Source organism: Cottoperca gobio, chromosome 19, assembly GCF_900634415.1.
Source record: "Cottoperca gobio chromosome 19, fCotGob3.1, whole genome shotgun sequence".
NCBI lineage: Eukaryota > Metazoa > Chordata > Actinopteri > Perciformes > Bovichtidae > Cottoperca > Cottoperca gobio.
Genome location: NC_041373.1, coordinates 11,221,982 through 11,244,262, shown reverse-complemented (window position 1 = coordinate 11,244,262; position 22,281 = coordinate 11,221,982). Strand labels below are relative to the sequence as shown.

At 39.1% G+C, this 22,281-nt stretch overlaps 2 protein-coding genes across 3 annotated transcripts in view; both read right to left on the bottom strand.

Moving 5' to 3' along the window:
- Nucleotides 1-6,386, bottom strand: part of LOC115024156 (testican-2) — a 37,998-nt gene extending 31,612 nt beyond the window's left edge. The window contains exon 1 of the mRNA XM_029455483.1: nt 6,108-6,386. Within this exon, the coding sequence (XP_029311343.1) occupies nt 6,108-6,314 (207 nt within the window). The 5' untranslated portion in view covers nt 6,315-6,386. The remainder of the gene's footprint in view (nt 1-6,107) is intronic.
- A 4,045-nt stretch (nt 6,387-10,431) lies between these two features.
- Nucleotides 10,432-22,279, bottom strand: ascc1 (activating signal cointegrator 1 complex subunit 1). Of its 2 annotated transcripts, none has more exons than XM_029456146.1 (10): nt 21,895-22,279; nt 21,688-21,790; nt 21,493-21,590; nt 21,235-21,413; nt 20,993-21,126; nt 20,139-20,258; nt 19,458-19,582; nt 18,845-18,918; nt 17,150-17,294; nt 10,432-10,685 (listed from the first exon to the last, which is right to left on the bottom strand). In XM_029456146.1, the coding sequence occupies exons 1-9, from the start codon at nt 22,013-22,015 to the stop codon at nt 17,178-17,180; spliced, it is 1,071 nt and encodes a 356-aa protein (XP_029312006.1). In that variant the 5' UTR covers nt 22,016-22,279; the 3' UTR covers nt 10,432-10,685; nt 17,150-17,177. The 2 variants fall into 2 exon arrangements, with proteins under 2 accessions (XP_029312006.1, XP_029312007.1); XM_029456147.1 differs by lacking the exon at nt 10,432-10,685 and adding an exon at nt 14,931-15,314.
- Nucleotides 22,280-22,281: the final 2 nt, after the last annotated feature.

Below are 22,281 nucleotides of genomic sequence, written 5' to 3'. Positions count from 1 at the left end.
TACATCATTGTAAATCGAAAGTATTTGTATTCTAAACAAAAAATGCAATCTAAAGGCATCGTCTTATTCTTTAAGAATGTTGATTACATTTTTTAACATTACATAAGTAGAAAAGAAACTCTGCACACCTGCAGGTAGCGTCTGAGGGAAGAGCAAATCTTGAAAAGAATTAGAAAAACTCCTGCACATTGTCTCGTTTACTGCTGAAATATTTATTTAAACCACCTCTATACATACCTGATGAGGGTCGGTCAGACCAAAACTTAGTCTGAATAAATATTTCAGCAGTAAGGGGACACATTGTGCGGAGGTTTTTCTCATTGTTGACATTACATCATTGAAACAAGACCAAAAGTCTAGCAGCTCTCGCAGCTCTTTGAGGCTGCACTTTGCACAGCAGTGCTTTTAAGCTAAATGCTAACGTTGGCATGCTCACATGTTCACAATGGCAAATGTCTTGCCAACTATCGGATGGGTTGCCATGAAACCTTTCAGACATACACACGTTCATGTTATCGGAAGAATTCTCATAACTTTTGACGATCCCATAACTTTTAATCTAGCAACATAATCAGGTAAAATAAATGATTTGTCGAATACTGTGGTTTATGACTAAATATATGAAAAACTAACAACATTCAGCCACTGCACTTTGTGTTTAGTGATAATTAGCTAACGATGGTGAACCTGCTAAACATCAGTATGTTAGCATTGTCATTGTGAGCATGTTGACGTTAGCATTTAGCTGAAAGCACTGCTATGCATATGTACAGCCTCACAGAGCTGCTGACATGGCTGAAAACTCTTAGTCATGATAATAATAATCAGTTGCAGCCCACAAGCTTATACAGGTACAGTGAATAAAAGGTTATCTTTCTCCTTTTCTTTATTATTATTATTATTGAAGATGTCGATACACACTGTGAGGCTTGGGTGAAATTTAAGGAACCACTCAATGTAATCTAATCATCGCATTTATCACATTCATTCGTAAACACCAATAAGGCCGATGATGACTTGTATTTTATCCTAACTCTGTGCTAATCTTGACAACCAAAGCAGCTGAGGAGCCATTTACCTGAGAACGATGTAGCAATTTCCCCTCATTAAAAATGTAGCAGGCAGTAGAGCAGGTGCAAACCTCAGCCCTCTGTGGTTGGCTTAAAGGCTGCGCAGCTCTTTAATGAGTCCCCTCTTTAGAGATGGGTGAATCTGGCCGTGAATGAACACAGTATTGTTCACATGAGTTCCCGCTGAGCAGATCCACCCGAACGCACCAGAATGCAAAGTGTTGGGACGAAGAAATACATCAAACAAGAGTTTGAACTGATTCAGGAAGATGCAGTCATCAAATTACAGCCGTGCTTAATTTGTGGACACTTGTAACCTGTAGGCCTGCTTTGTGCGGGGGAGTTATGTGCAAACGTGAATGCGGGGGAATCTGCATCGGGAGATTTGATGTCTTGACATTTGCAGTGTGCCGTGATTACAGCTTCAACATTGACGCCGGTCATAATGGAGCTTGTATAACAGCCTATAACCTGCTGAGGATTATCCCGACACCTCATGCCTCTGCAGCTGTTGGTCTTATTGTTCTTCCTTCCGATGTTGCCTCATTATGTCTTCATGCAGGATAATCATATGTACACTGGTCCAATTTAGACACCAGTCAGATCAATCAAACCGCCGTCACAGCTCTGTAAAGCCTACATGGTGATTTTGTTTTTAGATGCAGAATGAATATTCCTGCTTGCTGCACCACCTGTTTGCCGAGATAGCTAGTAAACAAATAAAACCCCTGAAAACACATTTCACACAGTGTACCTCGCTGCCTGGTACAGCACAGAATAGTCCAAACCGAGCAGAACAAAGACTGTCTGTCTCCTCACAGCATCACATCTCCTCATCAGGTTCAACATTGCTTTGATTATTTTGACGAGATTCACATGAAGAGGAAGGAAAACATTAACTATGCTAGCCGAATCTACACAAACCTCATTCAGGTTCATGTTGTGCACCTCTTCTTTCAAACTAAAGCAAAACGCTAAGATAAAATAGTCCAGAATTACAAAACTGAATAATAATTTACACCTTTAAAAGGTTCAACATTTTTGGAAATACGTTCGTTCACTTTCTTGTCGAGAGTTAAGTCGGGAAAAAAGGAAAGTACTGACGCAATCTTCCAGATTTTAACTCCTAAATATTAAACATGTTTGAAATAGTCAGGGCGGCCCCTGCAAACAGTACGGGAGGGTTAAAACTGGATCTGTAAACTCCTCACATTACCAGATAATCTGGGCAGAACATTGGTACCGACCAAGGTCCCAGACCAGATTTCTCCTCTGATTGTCGGGAGGGGTGAATCAGGAATCAATCCAAAAACTCCTGTAGCCTGAGCACGGCTTTAGATGGCAAAATCGACACCACTTTCATGTCTGTACACAAAGTATGATTCCCCCCCAACTGTGACTTTTTCATCTTTTATGGTTCAACACATTTGAATCACAGCATATAAATTAAACTTTAATGAAGCTGACGAACAGATATGTTTTCACTTTGACATTTTAGAGACTTTCTCGAATGATCATCTGGAGAGAAGACTAATTAATCTACTGAGATTCAAAGTTGTAAAACAAGAAACAAGAAAAGATCAGAGGGGTGAATACCTTTTTACAGACTCTAGTGGTGAAATGACAAGTTGATTAATCGATAAGTCAATTGATTCATCAGTTTGATTAATCATCATCATTAAAAATCTTATTTTTACATTTACAGACACGTTTGTCCAAAGCAACGTACAGATAAGGTACGATTCAAACCACACCGGATCAAAGACATTGAAAATCAGTTAATCGTTTACCTGGTTTATCAAGCAACAAACCAAACATTTGCTGGTTCTAGCTTCTAAAATGAGAGATGCGTTTCTCTTCTCAATTTCTTACCTTTTTACGTTTACAATTAATCTACTAATCGATTAGTTGAAGCCCTAATAGATACTCTATACACAGTACATACAGTATCTTTGCAGTATAGTATAGTATACCCTGCCTTATATTGTGTGAGCCCAGTTGGGCCTCTCCAATCACCACCACCTTTCAGCCTATTATTAACACCACTTATGTCACCGAGCTGCTTCATTCAATGCCTTTTCAGGGGTTGTGAATTACATGAGGTAAAGATTTCCTTGCACCTTATACCCAAGCGGCAAACTACCATTTATTTTTCTTGCATTTTTTCTAATGACCTGCAGAGTGCAACTCCACTGGTTGCAAAAACAATTCAGATTGTATAGAAGTCTATGAGAGAATTACCCTCCATCTCACTTGATTTATTACCTTAGTAAACATTTTCCCAATTAGTTTATGGTCTAAACTGCTAGTTTTAAGTCTTCCTCAATGCAGCATGATGTTCATTTTGTAAATGATGGTCCAATTCAGAGTAAAATAGAGTCAAGGTGACTATACATCCACTTCTTATATACAGTCTATGCTTGTACCCAACTTCTAGAAAACAAAATATTCTCAGCACAGTGTGGATGTACATGCCGCAAATATCTATTCACCCCCTCTGTTAGGTGAGCACTGATCCAATTAGACAGGTGAGGCAAACCACTCTGAAAATCCAGCCATGATAATATTCTAATTTGCATAACAACATTTGCAATTCAATCACACATTTTCCAAGTTTTCTGAGCCCTCGGGAGTCCGTTGGGGCAGATTCCTCCACGGCACGGAGCATGGTCAAAGTTAATGCAGCTACTGTCTGGCCGACATTGATAAGACTATCCGTCTGAGGTGATATTTCTCAGCATTGAGATCAAATGGTCTGTTTGGTTGTCAAGGTAGAGGCTTGGATCTGAGCCGTTGCTAACTGGCTCCTCCTCGGAGATCCCTCGGATCCTGATTCACACCACGTGTTCTGTTTTTCGGTATCGGGGAGGTGTCACACACCCGCTACCATAACCTCCTGACACCTTACCGAGATCACCGTCTCCACATCTCCCACACATCCCCTGCTGGTTGTGATTTGGATGCTGACAGGAGAGCGAGGAGAAGCTGGACGATATCAAATCTGGCCCACCATTTAAATCAGTGAAGGTCAACAAAATATTTTAGAATCAGCTTTAAGTAGAAGAGCTGCAACGATCAGTCGATTAATCTAATCGTAGATCAACAGAAAAATTATAAATGTTTTGATCGTTCATTTTTCTTGCAGCAAAGGCAGAAATATTGGATCACCTTGGACTTTGAGAAACTGGGATGGACATTTTTCATAATTTTCTGACATTTTATAGACCAATAGAGAATATAATGGGCAGATTAATCGATAATGAAAATAATGGAAAATTGCAGCACTAATAATAAGTAGTACAACACAATACAATATGTATGAACAGATTATTTAGGCGATGACCAGACTGGGACATGGCAGTCTACACCATGAGATGAAAGAAATGTGTTTACCAGGTTCAGAGATGCACAACATCAGTATGAGCATCGATACCGACCTTAACAAATGCATCACGTTAAAAACAGTCAAATATCATATCAAATTCAGTTTTTAGTGTCATTCCCTCGTCTAATGTCACCTTATATAAAGAGTTGCACACACTGAGGTTTACAGACTTAACATTTGGGGGAAATAAGAGGACTGGTATCAGATCAATACTTCGGGCATTTGTCTTACAGCCAGTTCAGTTGAAACACAGAACTGAATGTTTACAAAAATATGTAAAGCATATCTTTAAACGCTCCACACAAGCTCACATGAAACAATACACATCCGTGACAGCATGACATAACACCTGGCATACAACCAGCCATCGTCATCCCCAATCCTCAACGGTTAAAACAACAAGCTCCCCATCATAACCCAGTGAATGGAAGACTGATCATCAGCAGATCCATCCTCAGCATTAACAGGTAGGAGGTAATGGTGTAAATGTATCCTTGTTTTATCAGGTATTTAATTTGTTAGATTAACCAAAAACAAACACTCCCATCTGGTTGTTTATCTACTAATGGTGTCTCAATTTAAATGTCCTCAAAATGTACTCTAACAATATACATTATATTGATTTATATAAGATTTCTTCAATATCACCCACCCCGTAATACGGACTAGTGGGCTGAACTTCATTAAATGTCATCCTTTGTTGTTTCTCATTTAAATTTATGGAATACAAACAATTGAATTATTTACAGATTTATGAGCAGGCCTTGCGATCAGGATTATTTTCATTTGGTTATATTCTCGATTAATATTTAATCTATGAAATGTCAAAAAATGCTCTTCTTAATTTGTGATTTCATTAAATTTAGGTTAGTGGGAGATTCCCACTGTTTGTAATTTGATACATTAATTCACTGTCCTTCTCTGGTGAAGAGCCATGGCTGTAACAGAACAAACAAAGCTTTCCCTTTACAGCCCAGAACAAACAGATCAACACCAGAATAAGAAATGTTTGTTCCCTTGTTCTTGATATTTGAGATTTAGGGAATACACGGACGCGGTCTCGCTGTGTAGCTTGAAAGCTCTGAAGCCTCCTCACTGTGAGCCCTACATTGTATGTGCAATATGGCAGATCAATAGGTATTGATCAGTGAATAGACACTGTTCAGAAAATCACAATTACCCAGAAGGAGCTTGGGAAGACTTGTGATAGATTTCCTTTGAGTATGTATTCAATTCACTCTCCCATAAGAAGGTCCATAGATAAAAGTGTTAAAAAAAAAAACATTATAATATAGTAGCCTGATTGGTATGTGAGCCAATGAATAAAATGTTTTGAGAAAATGAGGCACCTTGCTAAAAAAAAAGAAGAAAAAAAAGATTAATTTATCAATCAATTCATGAGGCAGGAGTACGCGCTTATTCTTACTCACAATATTCAAACACACAATCATGCGTGATATCTCCATCCTTTGGAGAATGTCTGCACCACGAACTGTTAATATCGCGTGCATATGCACTTGAGAGCGACAGTCAACTGTGCGCAAAATCACCTGAGAAGAAAGCAACCCGCGTTACCTCCACGGACAGCATCTCAAGCGCCATGAGATCCGACAAAAACACGCTTGTATAATAACACTAAATACACTACTCACGTCTCTGAAGCGATTCCAGTGTTTGATCTTTCGCCCGTACTGGGAGATGGTTGACAGCCATTGCTCATCTTCCATGAAATTCCCGGCTTTTCCTGCTTCTTTGCCACTTTTCTCGTCCACCTGGAGCGAGAAGCCCACCAGCAGACACAGGCAGGGGACGATTCTTAAAACCACCATGTTGTTCAGACAGTTTGGTCTGGGATGCATCTCCTGCTACTGCTGCTGTCCTCTTGCCAAGGATCCACACACAAGACTGCTGCTGCTGCTGCTGCTGCTGCTGCCGCTGCTTCAACACACTGAATGTAAATGAGAGAGCGAGAGAGGCGAGGGAGAGAGGAGAAGGGAGGGAGGGAGAAAGAGAGTTAAAGGAAAGAAAAGATTAGATCCTGCACTAATCATTTATTTCTGCTTACTTGGTTTCATTACTTCAATGTCTTTTTCGCTGTTTGTAAGCAGCCCACACACTCAGAAATAGTCACGCTGCAAATGAATGTACAAGTGGAACAGACGTTTATTGTTGTACTGATGATCAATCAGACTTATTATTTGTATTATAATGTTTTGGGAAGAAGGCAGGTTTGTGCCAATAAGGCTAACTGCGTTGAGCTGTATAATGAAAGTGATGTGAGTGACTCAATTAAACAATAAAGTTGGAAACATTGCTGCATTTGAGCAAATACCATATAGACAGCCCAAACTGGGCTCTGTGGATTACTGCGGGTCAGTGAAGGACTCCCAAGTGGCCTCGTGACAAATGAGGTTAAACTAATTTAGCTTAAAATTAGCTCAACTTCATTCTTAATTAACAGCAGAGAGAGAATGTGTCCGTGACTCAGATCAGAAGTGTCAGTGAAGTGTCTTACTCTAAAAATACAGAGTACATGTAGGAAGGAGCCTTTATCGTGGTTCTGTGGTCTAAACTTTATCAAATAGCACTTTTTTTGTGTGAGTTATTATGGGATATGTGTGCAAACAGTTCGTGCTAATTCAATATTCAAATGTGAAGCCAACTTTCTCCTTAAATTTCCTTTTAAAGTAGTTTTGTACCCGTACTTCAGCAGCAACAACGCAGTTATTTTGAGTGAAATATTCAAATCCACACTTAGCAACAATTTTTATAAAATCTTTTTATTTAAAGCTTCCAATGCATTTTAAAGTACAAAGCCGGGTTTTCGTCAATTAAAAATGAAAATAATAGCAGGATGACAGTTGAATGCCAATTAAAAAACAAATGACCAAAGACCCAAGGACATGTCTTCACGGTCCAAAACCCTGTTCCATACCATCCCACCACCTTAATGAAGTCATACCATGGCCAGATAAACCTATTAGGGAGCGTCGGGGGGGAATTATCCCCCGTTTACTCCCCATTCCTCCCACTATCTGTGCAACGTGTATCTCTTTCTATACGAGAATATTACATGACCCAAGGACTACTGTGTGGTAATTTTATTAAACACAGAAAACTGTAGGAACAAGCACAAAGTTGCTTTAGCTGCGACCGCACACGCGCATGCATCCACAGGTTCATGCATTCGCGCACACACACGACCTCACAAACACTTGACCTTCATGCCCAATTTCAGCCTCCTAGTGTGAAAACTGGAGCCTCTAAGGGTGGGGAAAGTGTGGACCGGACAGAGCAGGCTGGAGCTGCTGGGAGGAGCTAAAAAAGGTTTTAAAACTTGGATTATGTCACAGGGAAGCTCTTTCATGGGTTTGAACAAGGATTGCACGCTATACATTATAATGTAAGGAAGCATCTGAGAGGTCAAATGTGTGATACATATTTTAGCTGCTGCTATGTTGCTACTTTTTCTTCAAAAAGAGTTATGCTGTACATGCACATCATTTTAAATCCACCCACGTTATTCCCGCTGCTCCCTAAACTCTCCATGCCCTCGCTCCCTACGCTCTCTATTTCATCCCCATGAAGATAAACGTAATCCAGCGCTCTGCTCAGATTCTTTGGAGTTTTAAGGTTACCAATATTGGCCGAGGCAGAGTAGGCGGGGGACGGGGTCGCGTTCCTGTGATGCTGATTAGCTGGCCGAACTGACTGTGACACTGTCATCAAAACAGCCAATGTGGCAGATGCAGGCTTCCCTGAGTGTGCAGAGCTCCAGAATTAGTAAGCAAGGGCATCAGGAGAAATGTCCCGCAGCGTCAGCCAGCTGTGCACATCAACAGTACGAGGTGCTGGACATGATGCGTTAATCAAGAGGTCGCCATCGGTCACGACGTGATCAGGATGAATGTGCTGCAGACGAATGGTCACACATCTGAGCTGGGAAGCATTTAGAAGACGGCGGTCCGCTTTGTATCATTAGCTTTTAAAGATGGTGTGGGAGCTGAGATGTTATTGGGGAAGGGAAGTCTGTATCGGGTCTCCTGAGAGAAAAGCCCTGCATGTGCAAGAACAGGAACAGCAAATGGAAAACAAGTTGATGAAAGCTGTGAGAGCTTCATCTTTTTAGATGCTAAGTTTTAACGATGAGAAGACTCCAAATCTTTTTTCCTTTTTTAATTGCAGACAGCTCTCTTCCGCTCCATCAACATCCAGCAGCAAAGAGACAAGGAGCCCTGAAGGACATGTGATCACAGCGAACCATTTTCATTATCACAGTGCGTTAGGTGCAGGCAAAAAGGATTTTATTGTGCTTCACTGATCACTGATTCAATTCTGTCAGAGATCTTCCAGATTATTACAGTATATATATATTCAGCTTTGATCTGGCCCCTCATCTCTGTCCAGTAACAACCATAGGTCACCGTCTAAATGCCCAATTTATTTACTGAGAGTCGAACAAATATTCTCTTTTCAAACTACTGAGGGACCATTAGTGCCTCTCAATCCTGATGACAGCGGTGAAATACCTCTGATGCATTGAAATTAAGTAGCGGCGTGGCGATATACGGGTAATGACAGACAATAACCGTGATATTAAAATGTTTTAATATTGATATCATGTTAATAACACACATGATAATGTTGTGTAAATAATCCAGCACCTCTTAAATTATTTCCGTTTTTCTTTCTGTTCTTGATTTGTTTCCCTCAACCAACGCCACACACACACACACACACACACACACACACACACACACACACACACACGAATGAGTGTAATTCATTTTCCCAAAAAAAAGATACAAAACGCAGAAAGAATATTGAACATTTTTCCACTACTGGTTGGACACTACCTGCATTTCATTGGCTTGTACCTGTACTCTGCACAATGACAATACAGTTGAATCTAATCTAATAAACAAGGTTAAAGATGAATTGACGAGCTGAATTTCTTTTAAAAGGTATTGTGACAATATCGTTATCGTGAATTCTTTTGGCCGCAAAAATCGTGTAGTAAGAATCTGATGTATCAGTGACAGCTGACCTAAAATGAAAACACAGTTGAACACTTTGACATCCCTTCGGTGGCTGAGTCACGTGATGTTGCTGTCGAATGCTAGTCATTTTGTATTTGTTAAAATGACGAGCTGCTCAAATTTACGTCCTGAGAACGATGGTTAGGACACATTCATCTTAAAATATGGGCAGAAAACACCAAAACAAAGTTCAGCTTCTATCAAAGGATGTGACGGCGACAGGTGTGTCGAGCAAAGGTAAGCACAACTTATTTACAACGTTCTATGACGATTGCTGGGGGCCGTTGGTGTTTATACCACACACACTATTTCTGAAGGTCAAATTTCACGATATGTAGCCTACGAAGCTCCGATTGATAAACTATTGGTCCAACCTACAGAGACAGCAGTCAATGGGCTCTAATCACAAATCAGAGCCTGGATCAAAAAGCCTAGCTTAACCTTAATACCTTAATCACTAAAACTAGTGAGTACATATTGCCACATGATAACCCAGTAGCCCTAATCTTGAATTTTAAGAATGGAAGCAGCCCCACACAAATAATTAAACATCTTCTTATACATCAGAGTTACGTTGTGGAAGAGTGCCTTTAAGGGGATTAACTGATGTCATCAGTTTGCAGCGTTGCTCTCTAGGGACATGTTGATAAAACTTATCTATCTTGTTCACCAAGCGTAATCAGTTTACACAAAAGCAGTTGAGGGGAGGAAAGCTTCATTTGAATAACGCCAGACAATACAGCGAGCAACATTTAAAGGGTGGCTTATCTGTAAATATTTGCCGTTAACAAACATAAACACATCCCTTCTCTGTCTTACAAACAGCTCCATGAGGCCCAACACTGCTTATCGTGGCTGTACATATTCTCACATGATGCAACAACTCCGCGAGGATTGCTTTAGGAATTCCAACAATTAATTGCAACAGGCCAAGGGGTGGATGCTTTACACATTTATTTATTTATTCCTGCCAGATTTAAACAGAATGTTAAAATGTAGCACCTCCTGCCAGCACGAAGGAAAACATAACCCGAACAAATGTTCATTTTCCAAATGATTTGAAAGAAAAAATATTCAGCAAAGATTCAAAGACATGGTGTAAGTCCATTCATGTTCATCCTCTGATGTTTCCCACAGTGCTTCACTGTCAACTGAGAGTTTCTTCATCCTGCAGACACGTTCATCCAGGACCTGCAACAAATAAAGAGTGATCATTATTTGTACTTTTTCTTTATTGGATCAACAAATATATTATTCAGTGTATATATATATATTGTCAGAGAACAGTGAAACAGACCAACAGACCAAAAGATGTTCCATCCACAAAGATATTAAACTAAATAAAGACACAAATCCTCACATTTGAGAAGCTGGACAAAGTGACTGTCGGACATTTTTGCTTGATAAATGGTTAAAACTATAAATCAATTGTTGTTGATTCATTTTCTGTCTATCAATTCATTGAATAATGTGACTACCGACTAATGACAGTAAAGCTCAGATGACAGTTTTATTTATTTAGTAATGTATTAAGGCAAAGATAAAACACAATTAGAATAACATGATGTCAAGCACACAGCGAGCTGCATCAACTCACATCCGATATATTCTGTTTTTGTAATTAACTTGTGCATGTTCCATCCGTATGTTGTTATTTTTAAGTGCAAGCCCGTACAAAAAGGCATTAAATATTAATGACGCAATAAAAAAAAAAACACATTCTGCTTCTGCATTTCTTCCACAAGAGCGACCACTGCTTGTTTGTGGAGCAGTTACTGCCTGTGATATGTCCTACCACTGTAAAGTGACTGTGCATGAAAAGAAGAAAAGAAAAAAACTCTAGCCTGAAAGCAAGTTCCTGGATGGGAGAAGCATCAAAAGAAGTTATTTTGAAAGTTGAGGAGAGAATAAACCACATCGGGAGGCATTTAATAAGTAATCTCGAGTGATTTACAGCTGTAAGTGGAGCTGCTCCAAACGCGTATAGATCTAATTCAATTGGACTCAAACTGGGTCACACAGCTATTATAAGTGCAAAGTTAGTTGGGGAGCAGTCTGACAGCAGTTTGCATTCGCCAGGGAAGTACTGGAGATGCTGTCTTTGCACTGCATGCAGCTGCAGCAGTGGGTGGAACAGACCGTAGCAACTTTTTCAATTAAAAGCACACAAAAGATGGAAGCTGGCTAATATTCTGAACTCTTGACATGATCAGTCTCAGTAGATTATTTATTTGCAGTCTGCACATCCAGCTTATACCAACCCACTATAAATGACAAATCCCCATCAGTTTCACTACTCCGCATCCTACCAATAAGAAATGGCATTAAGTGTCGTGTGAGGGGATTTAACGCCGCAACACTTTGGAGTGGACGGATGAAATAAAGGATTTGTTTAACAGTTTACAAGTACTAGTAGTAGTTACAGCTTCCGACACAGAGAGAGTTCACAGCAGTGAAGCTCAACTCCTGCATTTTAAACCTGTAATCGATGACGGTGTTAGCAAGTAGCGGGTGGAGTTGTGGAGCTAAGTAGCTGCTAAAGAGCCAGATATTTCCCCCATGATTTAAAAGGAGATTAGAAACAGAGATTTAAAAAAAAAAAGAGAGTGAATATTGGATTTGTATTCGTCAGGTGGCCGGAAACATGACTCCAAATGAATGCTAATGCTTCTCCCCGTCTGCTAATGTGGAATTATGCAACTGCTCGCTAACACATTTATCACAAAAGCATTGGGAGATGATATGTTGGGTTTACAGTTCGTTCTGCTGCTGCCAAGAAGACAGGAAATCAATGAATGCTTCCTTAATTTCCCGACTGACCAAATTAATTTCAAATTTAAATACCTCTACAGTCCTTACGTTGGCATTGCTTTATAAACTGTTTTTCTGTCGCTGTGAAACAATCGGAAGATTTAGTCAAATTTAAGCAATTTATTATTAAAATGCCAAATATTCACGAGTTCCAGCTTCTCAAATGTGAGGATGTGTTGCTTTTCTCTCATTGTAATTTAAATATATTTGATTAAAAAAAAAAAAAAAACATAAATAAAATATATTTTTTTAATGTTTAATTCAATAAAAAAAGAAAAATAGGGGGGGAAATAGAGCATAATTTGTAACAATATTTAGTTGTCTAAATAAAATGTAATCAAGCTAATATTTAGAGCTGTATTAGTGTGGTGGTGTTTTGGTTCTAGATCACTGTGTTTTTGTGTTTCATACTTAAAACAGCATTTTCAGATCCATAAAACGTACCATGGTCATAATCAGGCCTCGTTTCCTTCACTCCATAGTGAATATATAACAGCTCAATAGAAACACAAAGCACAGAACAACAAACTAAATGAATCTTTGGGTTTTTCACTGTTGGGTAAACGAGACATTTCAAGACATCATCTTGGGTTCTGCTAAATTGTTACGGCCATTTGTCAGTATCTTCTGACATTTCATCTATCACGCAATTAGTAATAGAGATGAATCGATAATGGAAATGAGTTGCAGCTCTGTTTTAAAGTCTTGTGCAAAGTGTACACAGAGTAAACAGCAACTCTGAATGACTACCTGCTGTTCAAACACACTTGGCTTTGTGCCTCTCCTCCCTGTGTGAATGCCTGCAGCAGTAAACAGACGTGGACAGCTGCAGGCAGCCTCCAGACTCAGCACTGAATGATAAAGAGCTGCAGCAGGGATCACCTGCCTCCTTGCTGGAGACACACATTAGACATTTCAAATACTTCAGTCTTGGCTGTCCATCAAGGCCGCTCATGCCCATTAGTGACGGAGTGATTAGTGTGACATTCAAACGGCGGTGACACTCAGCTGGAGTCACATCCAACAAGAGAGCACAATCAAAAGGAAGGCGTGCTGTCGTGTTTCACCGCTAACAAAATACAATTTGACAGATTCGCAGGCTTTGTCGAGCAGGATCAGCCGTAGAGCACCTTTGTAACTTCTCCTGGATGGACGTGTTTGATCGATCAAAAGATCTAAATAATCTTAGGACTTAAGCTTGTTAAGGGGGAAAACATGCACCAGGAGAACGAGGCTACCGACTGAAACGTCACTTTAGAGCTTCCTTGCTGTGAGATTTACACTTTCAGTTAATTGGATTTGGATTCAAATATTCCATCAACCTGATCAACATCTGTGCTTTAAAAAAAAGGCACACATGGGTAAAACATACCATGGCCTTGAAAAGTGATTAGGCGCTCAATCGATTTCACGTGCGTTATTACTCTGAGCATACAAATCAAACATGTCTACTCTATTAAAACAAGTCACGTATGTCAAACATCTCTTTTTTTTTTTTTTTTACCGGCAGAATTAACGCCTCCCAACGAAACGTCTAATTGCACTGTGAAAAATCGCAGAGCGGTTCTGAATATCAAAACCCCCAAAAATGGCACAAAGGTTTGACATGGATCAAGTAAGACCCATTTCAAACAGCCTTTGCGTAGAAAAAGGCTCATTTGAAAACAGGCATGAAATTAAATATGCAAATTGGATAGAGGCCTAAACAATATGAGATAACACAAGACTTCAGTTTGCGAACGTGAATTCATTTGTATTATTAAAAAAAAAAGGTTTACTGTAAGTATTACAGGCTCATCTAAGTGAAAACTTTGCTTTCACTCTGCTGCTTTTACATGGCATGTTTTCAGCCTTCTGAACATACAGCCGATTTGACTCATCAACGCATGTAAACAAGTCCATGCAGACATTCCTGCAAAGACAACAACATTGTTAAACCTTTTTAATTCAAAGCCAGCTCCTGTGTATCCTCACATCTTGGAAAATAAGGATGCAGATCCACAGAGGAAATATGTCCACGGTAACAACAAACAGACGCCGAGGTCTCATTTATCCGGTGTTATGAAAGGGACGTATGCAAGTGTGGAAATCTCAAGGGTCCGGCTGCAAGTTCCCACAGCAGGAAGCACAGAGCTGACTAATTAGGGTGAGAAATGTTGCAGGGACAGAAAAATATGTATGTTGTAAGCAAGCTCACCCACACAGACAACATAGCAGCAGGATTTTGTTGTGTCAATTAAAATCATTACCCACACCACAGACAAATACTGTATTTAGCAATTTTGTTACATTTCTGACTTCTGACTTATGGAGGCCAGCCATCAATCAATATTTCTCTAATTTATCAACCAAAAAAAAAAGCCAAATATTTGCTGGTTCCAGCCTCTAAAATGTAAGAATCTTATATCTTTGATTAAATAAATAAATAAAAGATTAAATATCTTTGGGATTTTGCACCTAGCATTGATAAGTAGTATATAATTGATAAGTAGTATATAAATATAGGTGTCAGCAGATATAGAAATTTAAAATAAAACAACAAAACAGCTGTAATAATAATAATAATAATGTTTTCATAGAAGTTTTAATTTTTGACCAATACTGTATATTAATAAACAACAGAACGTCCGTATGGCTGCTTACAACAACTGTGTTATAAACCATTTATTAAATATTTGTATTGTCCTTAAATGTTACCCATTTTCACTACTTTCTCATTCCACATTTTATAGACCAATCGAATGTTAATAAGTCGAGAAAATAATCCACTGTAATTGAACGATTCTGAAAAAGATTCACCCCTTGCAGCCCTCGTCCAATATATTCCTAATTTATGCAACAAGACACACATGGCAATTTAAATAAACACGTAGTCCGACCGTCTTATATTGAAATCTGACAAATTAAGCATGTCTTCAGTGTCAGTCTGCGGGTGACGCATGTTCCTTCACGTGTTTTCCGTACGATCATTAGTGAAGACATCTGCCCAGCGCATCTTTAATCATGTCCCTGCCAAGAGAAACAAGTATGCACATTCTCAATGAATTCTATTAACTTGCAAATCATCTTCTCTCTCTCCCTCTCTGTGTGCTCATGAGAAATAGTATTGGCAATTCCCAGAGTCCTCAGTATATCTGTTACCTGAGAGTGGCGTCATGCTGGATGTGTACTCCTGACCCACTAACAAGCATGCTCTCAGGAGACAGGGAGAGCATAATTAGGCACCTTTCCTGTGTCTCAAAAGATACATTTTAAGCCCAGACTGTGCCATAGTAAATGCATGGCTCGGCTGGCTGACTGTTTTCCCATGACAAAATTAGCATGTCCCTGTCTCATGGCGTCTATTGACATGGCTCCAGGAGAACATGGGGGTGGGGTGGGGGGGGGGGAGAAGTCGCGCCACTGCTGAAGTGGGAGGGTGGACAGCACAGGATGGCAAAGCTGACAAACAAAAAGGGCCCTCACTTTCCATCAGTGTAACTTTTGGGCGCTCTGCGATCGCCCTCCTGCATGCCAAGCAGAGCGCATCGCCAGCTGAGGGGAGGGCTGAAACGAGTTCTGACGTGGAGAGCAAGAGGCTCCGTGTCCGATGTCTGTATTCACTGACACACTCGGCAGACGGGAGTGAGACAAGGTTGTGGCTTTGTGAGGGGAGGGCACTGATAAAAAAAAAAAGGAGAAAAGAAACAACCTGGTGCAATAAATCATGTCAGTGACACATTAGCACATTCATGAGGCAGTGAGATGAAAGACAATGTAATACTTGCTTATGATCAGTGTGAAAGCAGAATCTTTCAAAACAGCTGTGAAAGTTTTCTAGTATATATATATATATATATATATATATATATATATATATATATATATATATATATATATACACACACACACATATATATATATATATATATATATATATATATATATATATATATATATATATGTATATATATAAAAATATAAATAAATATATATAAATAAATATATATAAATATAAATAAATATATATATATTCCTCATATGTTTTGTATGTAAATTCTGAATCAGTAAAGTAACTACAGCCATAAGATAAATGTAGTGGGGTAAAAAAGTACAATATTTGCCTCTGGGCAGAAGTAGCATATCAAATGCAATGGACATACACAAATACAAGTGTCTCAAAGTTGTACTTAAGTACAGTACCTGAGTAAATGTTTTTGTTACATTTGACCACCGTGTTCATCAAAATGTCCCTTTTATACATTTGATACATCTTTACAGGCAAATCTAACCCTGAGCCGACTTTAAAACTTCAACAGTCCAATTTCACACAAAAGGCCATCATCTCCTCTTCTGAGATAACAGCGTTGCAGACAAAGTAGAATTATTCTACTGATCCAAAATAACATTTGTCCATTGTGAACAACAAATGCTAAACATGCAAAAGTAAATCATGCTTTTGTCAGCTCTTCCTTTTGATTTCCTGTTCCTTTAAAAATGTATTTTGTGTCATTTACTTTGATGTCATTTGCCTCAAATTCCCTAAAGAGAACAAATTGTCTGGAGACTGAAGTACAAAAACAGAAATGTGACTACCTAGAGCATTTCAGAGTGATTTTGTGCGCATGTTTCATCTTTTGAGTGAGCTTTAGTCTGAACTTTCAATCCTTCTGCACTTGGATCATTTTCTCCATAAACATTTCCCAGGGGGATTTTAGAAAACAAAGAATCTGGTTCATATAAAGGTGGAACAAGTAATTTGCAATAACAACAAAACAAAGCAACATGCTGCCACCTACTGGACAACTGAAGGCTGCTTCAATGTTCTGCTAAACTAGAAACTTTCTTCATTGTTAATTTCCCACCTCAGAATTGGCTCAGCCCTGTAGAAGCTCAGGAGAAGTCGATGCTCCCTGAAGAGGTGTAGTAGCCCGTACAATCTGTCGAATATCTCTGGGACAGCAGGACAGTATTCAGCTTAAACTCTCCAAAACGATAAGCACCAAACTTCTGTAATGAAAAACAACAAATGTCTTAAAATAAGGAACTGCAATAATACAAAGCTTTTTTACCTCATTTTGCCATTAGAATTAAAAATGAGTCTAACCACGAAACGATTTAGAAAAGTCAGCGCTGTGTTTAAAAAGTCGACCTTGCTCGTTAAACTCTGCGGAGAGAGAAAGAAAAAAGATAAGCTGTCACTCACAAACATGGTGTTACCACGGTTACGGTGCCCCTGAGTGTTTGGTAAGCACCCGTGTGATATTTTCAGAGAAAAGAAAATGACGGATTTTGTTATTCAAACAAAGATCTTCTCTGCATCAGAGAGGGAGGGAAAGGTGCATTTCAAGCAGTGTCAACTCGGGTGTCACATTTCAGTCGTCACACACAAAGAAACTGCGTCTGCAAAGTCTCACTCTGACAAGTGCTGCTTTAAAAAAAAAAAAATCAATCAAATGCCTCCTCTTTGAGCTTTACAGGCACATTCTTGTTCCCTCACATAACAGGTATATATATATATATTTTTTGTATTACTTTTAATTCCCTGGTTTTATTTGCCTCATTGGACCTTTTTTTGATCAGTTCCTCTCACATTTATTTGCATTTTCTATGTAATATAATGTTCCCTGTCACACACCAGAGGACAAAAAAAAGCACACAACAGACGACATTTTGACATGTCACGGCAAGCAAAGCACAGGAGTACATGATAAATGAAAGGTGGCTGAATTCAATTTAGCTGCATCAGTTTCACGGTCTTGTATTATTGTGCATGCGGGCTCACTGTCACAGCTTACTGGGACACTTGAATAGAACAGAGCCATCGTTGTTTTTGTGCTTTTCCTACGGTGACAAGTAAAAATGTCTACTGTCAACAAAAAAAAAAGGCCCATGTAGATGTTTCAGCCAAAAACATAACATCACACACTTACAGATTGGAGATATATTGTAATAATAAATATCCTGTGCCTGCTAGAGTGGTATCAAGAGTGCTTCACCCCAAAACAAACTAAATCTCTCTATTTTTAAGACCTTTTAATTGGCAAGCTCCCATCTCCCAATGCGACTCCAAAAGCAGTGGAAATGTCAACCACAGCTGAAAATCCTTGAAACAATGTGTTGAATGTGCAGACGGTGTTGCAACAGTTTGTATGGTGCAATACAGCTGCAGGAGCTTCATAAGAATAATCACAATCTAGTTCATTTCCACAAATACTTTAGTTAAATATTTCTATATACTATAGCATGCTTTATCTATTTTTTTCCAAATTTATTTGAGTCTTTTTATGAATAATGCACCCTAAAATGATCATTTGTTTTACCTTGAATTCTTCAAAAGAAACTTTGTTTTTCTCTGATTTTTCACTGTTGTTTCTCTGTTTTTGAAATATTCCTTTAAGGACTTTTGACTGGTAATTTTTCATCTGGTCTATAGATTAAAACTTTCTAAATCCCCATGTGTGATTGTCATCCGGTATCAGTCAAGCAGTGAGCACAAGTCTGCATGTTTGTAATCCAGCAGCATTTGAAAGTGAAGGCAGGAGTACATGTTCTCTAACCTTTAAAATGTTTCTGGCATCAAAAGCCTCTCGTTCACTCATGGTTTGTCTTCCTGGGCCGCCCGTTTCGTCAACTGTAAAAGACAAGCTGAACAATGTAACACAGAACAAAGAACACCTGTTGTTTCTCCTGATCAAATAAAACATGTTTACGTGCTGCTACAGTGGGCAATAACAAGGTGACAATCAAGGTCATTTAGTTGTGAAACAGGGAGAAAATAACGCTGAATTTTAATCGTCTGGCAGACACGGTACAGCGGTACACGGCCCCTCCCTTGTGCTGTATTGTTGGTCAGCTGAGTACAAATTTGAGAACTGGGACTGGACTTTATCCATGGCCAAAATGAATGAATCCATTGTCAGAGTACTTGGAAAACACGGCCGCTTGGTGCACATAAACAGAGCTGAGGCCAAACAGAGAACTGGCTGCCTGTTGCGTATATTCAGGAATCTGATTCACCTTTGTCGTCACTGCAGCTCAGGTCCACGCCAAAAGATAATAAGAGGACATTGGTAAACAGGTCGAGGGAAGGAGCGACCAATGTGGTCACACACCAGGTCAATAACTCATTAACCAAGCTACTGGCACATATTCTGCTCGCATGTAATGTACCTGTGGAGTCCTTTCTGAACAGAGTGTTCATCACAGTGCCGTGCAGCTTCACTCTGTCCCACTCTCTGACCATCAGCCCTGCTGAGACAAAGTGCTCCACCAGCCGGTCTGCAACCACCTGCAACCTTAAAAGCAGAGAATTGCACATTTTGAGGTGTCAATTTTTGTAAATGTATTACATTTTTCAGTTTGATTCTATTCACGAATCCCCCTCTGGTACCATTTCTGCAAGTTTTTCTTAATTTGTTGTGTCCTGTTTGGGCTTTATAATCTGTTTATGTTTCTAATTGTTGTAGACATCTTTCAGTGGCTCAGTTTATAAGGGTTGAAGCAACGTTGCTTATATCAGTACCATTTACATGTTATGTTCTTTACTGCAGATATGCATGTTTGCATGTGCAATATGTTAGTATGTATGAGTATTAGTTAACTTTTCTTTCTCTTTTTAGCTGAGGTTGAGGGTGAGCTGTGAGCTGTGTGTGATGCATGTCTAGATGCTTTATGTTGGTCGGTCATATTATTGCTACAAATGACTGACCAGTCCTTATACATATATGTGTTTTGTTTTATTGCTTTTATTCATTCTGTATTGATGATTGTATGTCTACAGGTCCTTGGTTAAAGTAATAATAAACATGTTATCTTTTATTGTTTCCCAGGATTTGTTACTGATCCACTTACTTGTCAGATATGTCTTTCACATTGACTTTGGCATACAAGACGTCCACCATGGCCGGGTCATCATTCATGTACTCGATGCCCGTTACCTCCAACGGCAGAGGGTTTCCTTCTGTGATGTCCCTGATGGCAGACAGCAACAAGCAGATTGCACTGATAAACCTGGCACATCAGGCTTATAATTTAGGGTTGCCTTTACATTGTAATGTTACATTTTTCAGACACTGAATGTTGAGCAACCGATACAATGGTCTGTTTGTAATACTGTTTTTGTTGTGAATGTGTAACTGAGTTCACACTTGTAATCCATTTATAATTATTTAATATAATAATTCTTTTTTTTTTTTTTTTAAAGGATACATCATTTCTTAAAACAGGTGGGCCCAGAAGTTTTTAGCATAAGTTAGAGTAAATATTGTATTTGTTGGGGACTATTTTCGGTTGTGGATTTGGTGAGCTTGAGAGTGTCACAGCAGTTGATCTGTGTATACAGGATTGACTAAAAATAAACTACCGTGCCCATGTTGTTAGTAATGAAGGAGCATGTCATCTGGTGCACCAGTGTGGCTCACTGATGTGTGTGATGAGTGTTTGTCTATGGCACAACAGAATACGCTATATCAGGCGTTGGCTACACAGACAATACTTGTTTGTAGGATGAATTCATTGCTGGTTTTCATGGGCGTTGTTAATGACAAGAAAAATATATAATAATCACCAGATTTATGCTTTAAAGCAGTCATTTTTGTTTTGTTTCCATACATTTATTTTTTGGCAAAATAAAAACAGGGCCTTTTAGTTACAGTTAAAATCTAAGTATGATAAAAAAATAAAAATAAACCTTATTTGGCCCCTACCGGATGAAGTTTTGACACTGTTGGAGGTGTTCATTTGCTTTTCTCACTTCTGTGTCATTTAACAGAGCCAGGGTGCCGATTGTCATGTGAAGCTTTGCAGGGTTCTGAAAGATGCTTCCCTCAACTCCATGATCCTACACAACAGGTAACAACAATGTGTGAATATTTAACATTTCTTAAGGATATAATGTGCTGATCTTAAACAATACATGGCCTCATGTTCACGTTTTATTCTACAGTACCTGTGAGCACTGCTTCAACACCTCATCTTTAAAGCTCAGGAATCCTTCTTGAATTTTTGGATCATTCAAAGGGAATGACAGGAAATGTGTGAAAGGCTGCTTCTTGCGGAAACTGTCAACAAGGACCTCAACACGTGTGACTGCAGATGAGACTGCAGTTTTGAGGGAACCTGTGATAACTAAGGAAGAAAGTTGAGAGAAAATCTTATATTTCAGAAATTGCTCTCTAACATGTTTTATGGTGTTCTTAGTCCTCACCAATCTGGCCTTCCACTCCTTGTTTTGGGATGCTGATGGATGTCTTTGTGTCAGTCTCCAGGCGTCTGCGTGTCTCTCCTTTTTTTCCAATGATGTATCTGCAGAACAAAAACATTATGCTGCTTAGAAACAAAACCTCTTGTACTTATCAAGTTGGGGATGAACCAAAACATGTGCAGTTTGTAGATAACTCACTTGTAAAGAACACTTGGGACATCGATTGCACAGCGGTATCCTTTATCGCTTTGTTCAATTAAGCTGGTATCACAGGTTTCATCTTCAGGGAGGTCTTCACTCTCTAAACATGTTAAAACCACAAATATACAGATATATTATTGGCTTCTTTTTTAAGGAGTTGTAGCTACAGCATGACAGCACTGTCTGGGACTTCATACACTTTACCTGGTGGCCCCATGTAAGATACATCTTCTTCTTCTTCCTCCTCGTAATGTTCTTCCTTAATATTATTCCTTCGGTATATTCTTCCATTTATATTGATTAGAGCTGGACGTAAAACGTCCATAATGTAAACCAGCTAACGTTAGCTAAACCTAAGCGGACCTAACAACACAAATACACCTCTGAACTGGTCGCTATCAAGTTAGCTAGACGGATAATGTGTAAATGAGCTTATTTTAGCTTTTAAAACACCTATTTTGCCACATACTAACTTAACTAGTTGGTTCACGTTCACACATCGCTTTCCGTGCTGTACGGCAGACATGAGCCTGGTTTAGTAGATCTACAAGCGGAAATGAACGATCACTCCCTGAGAGATGATGGAGGCGA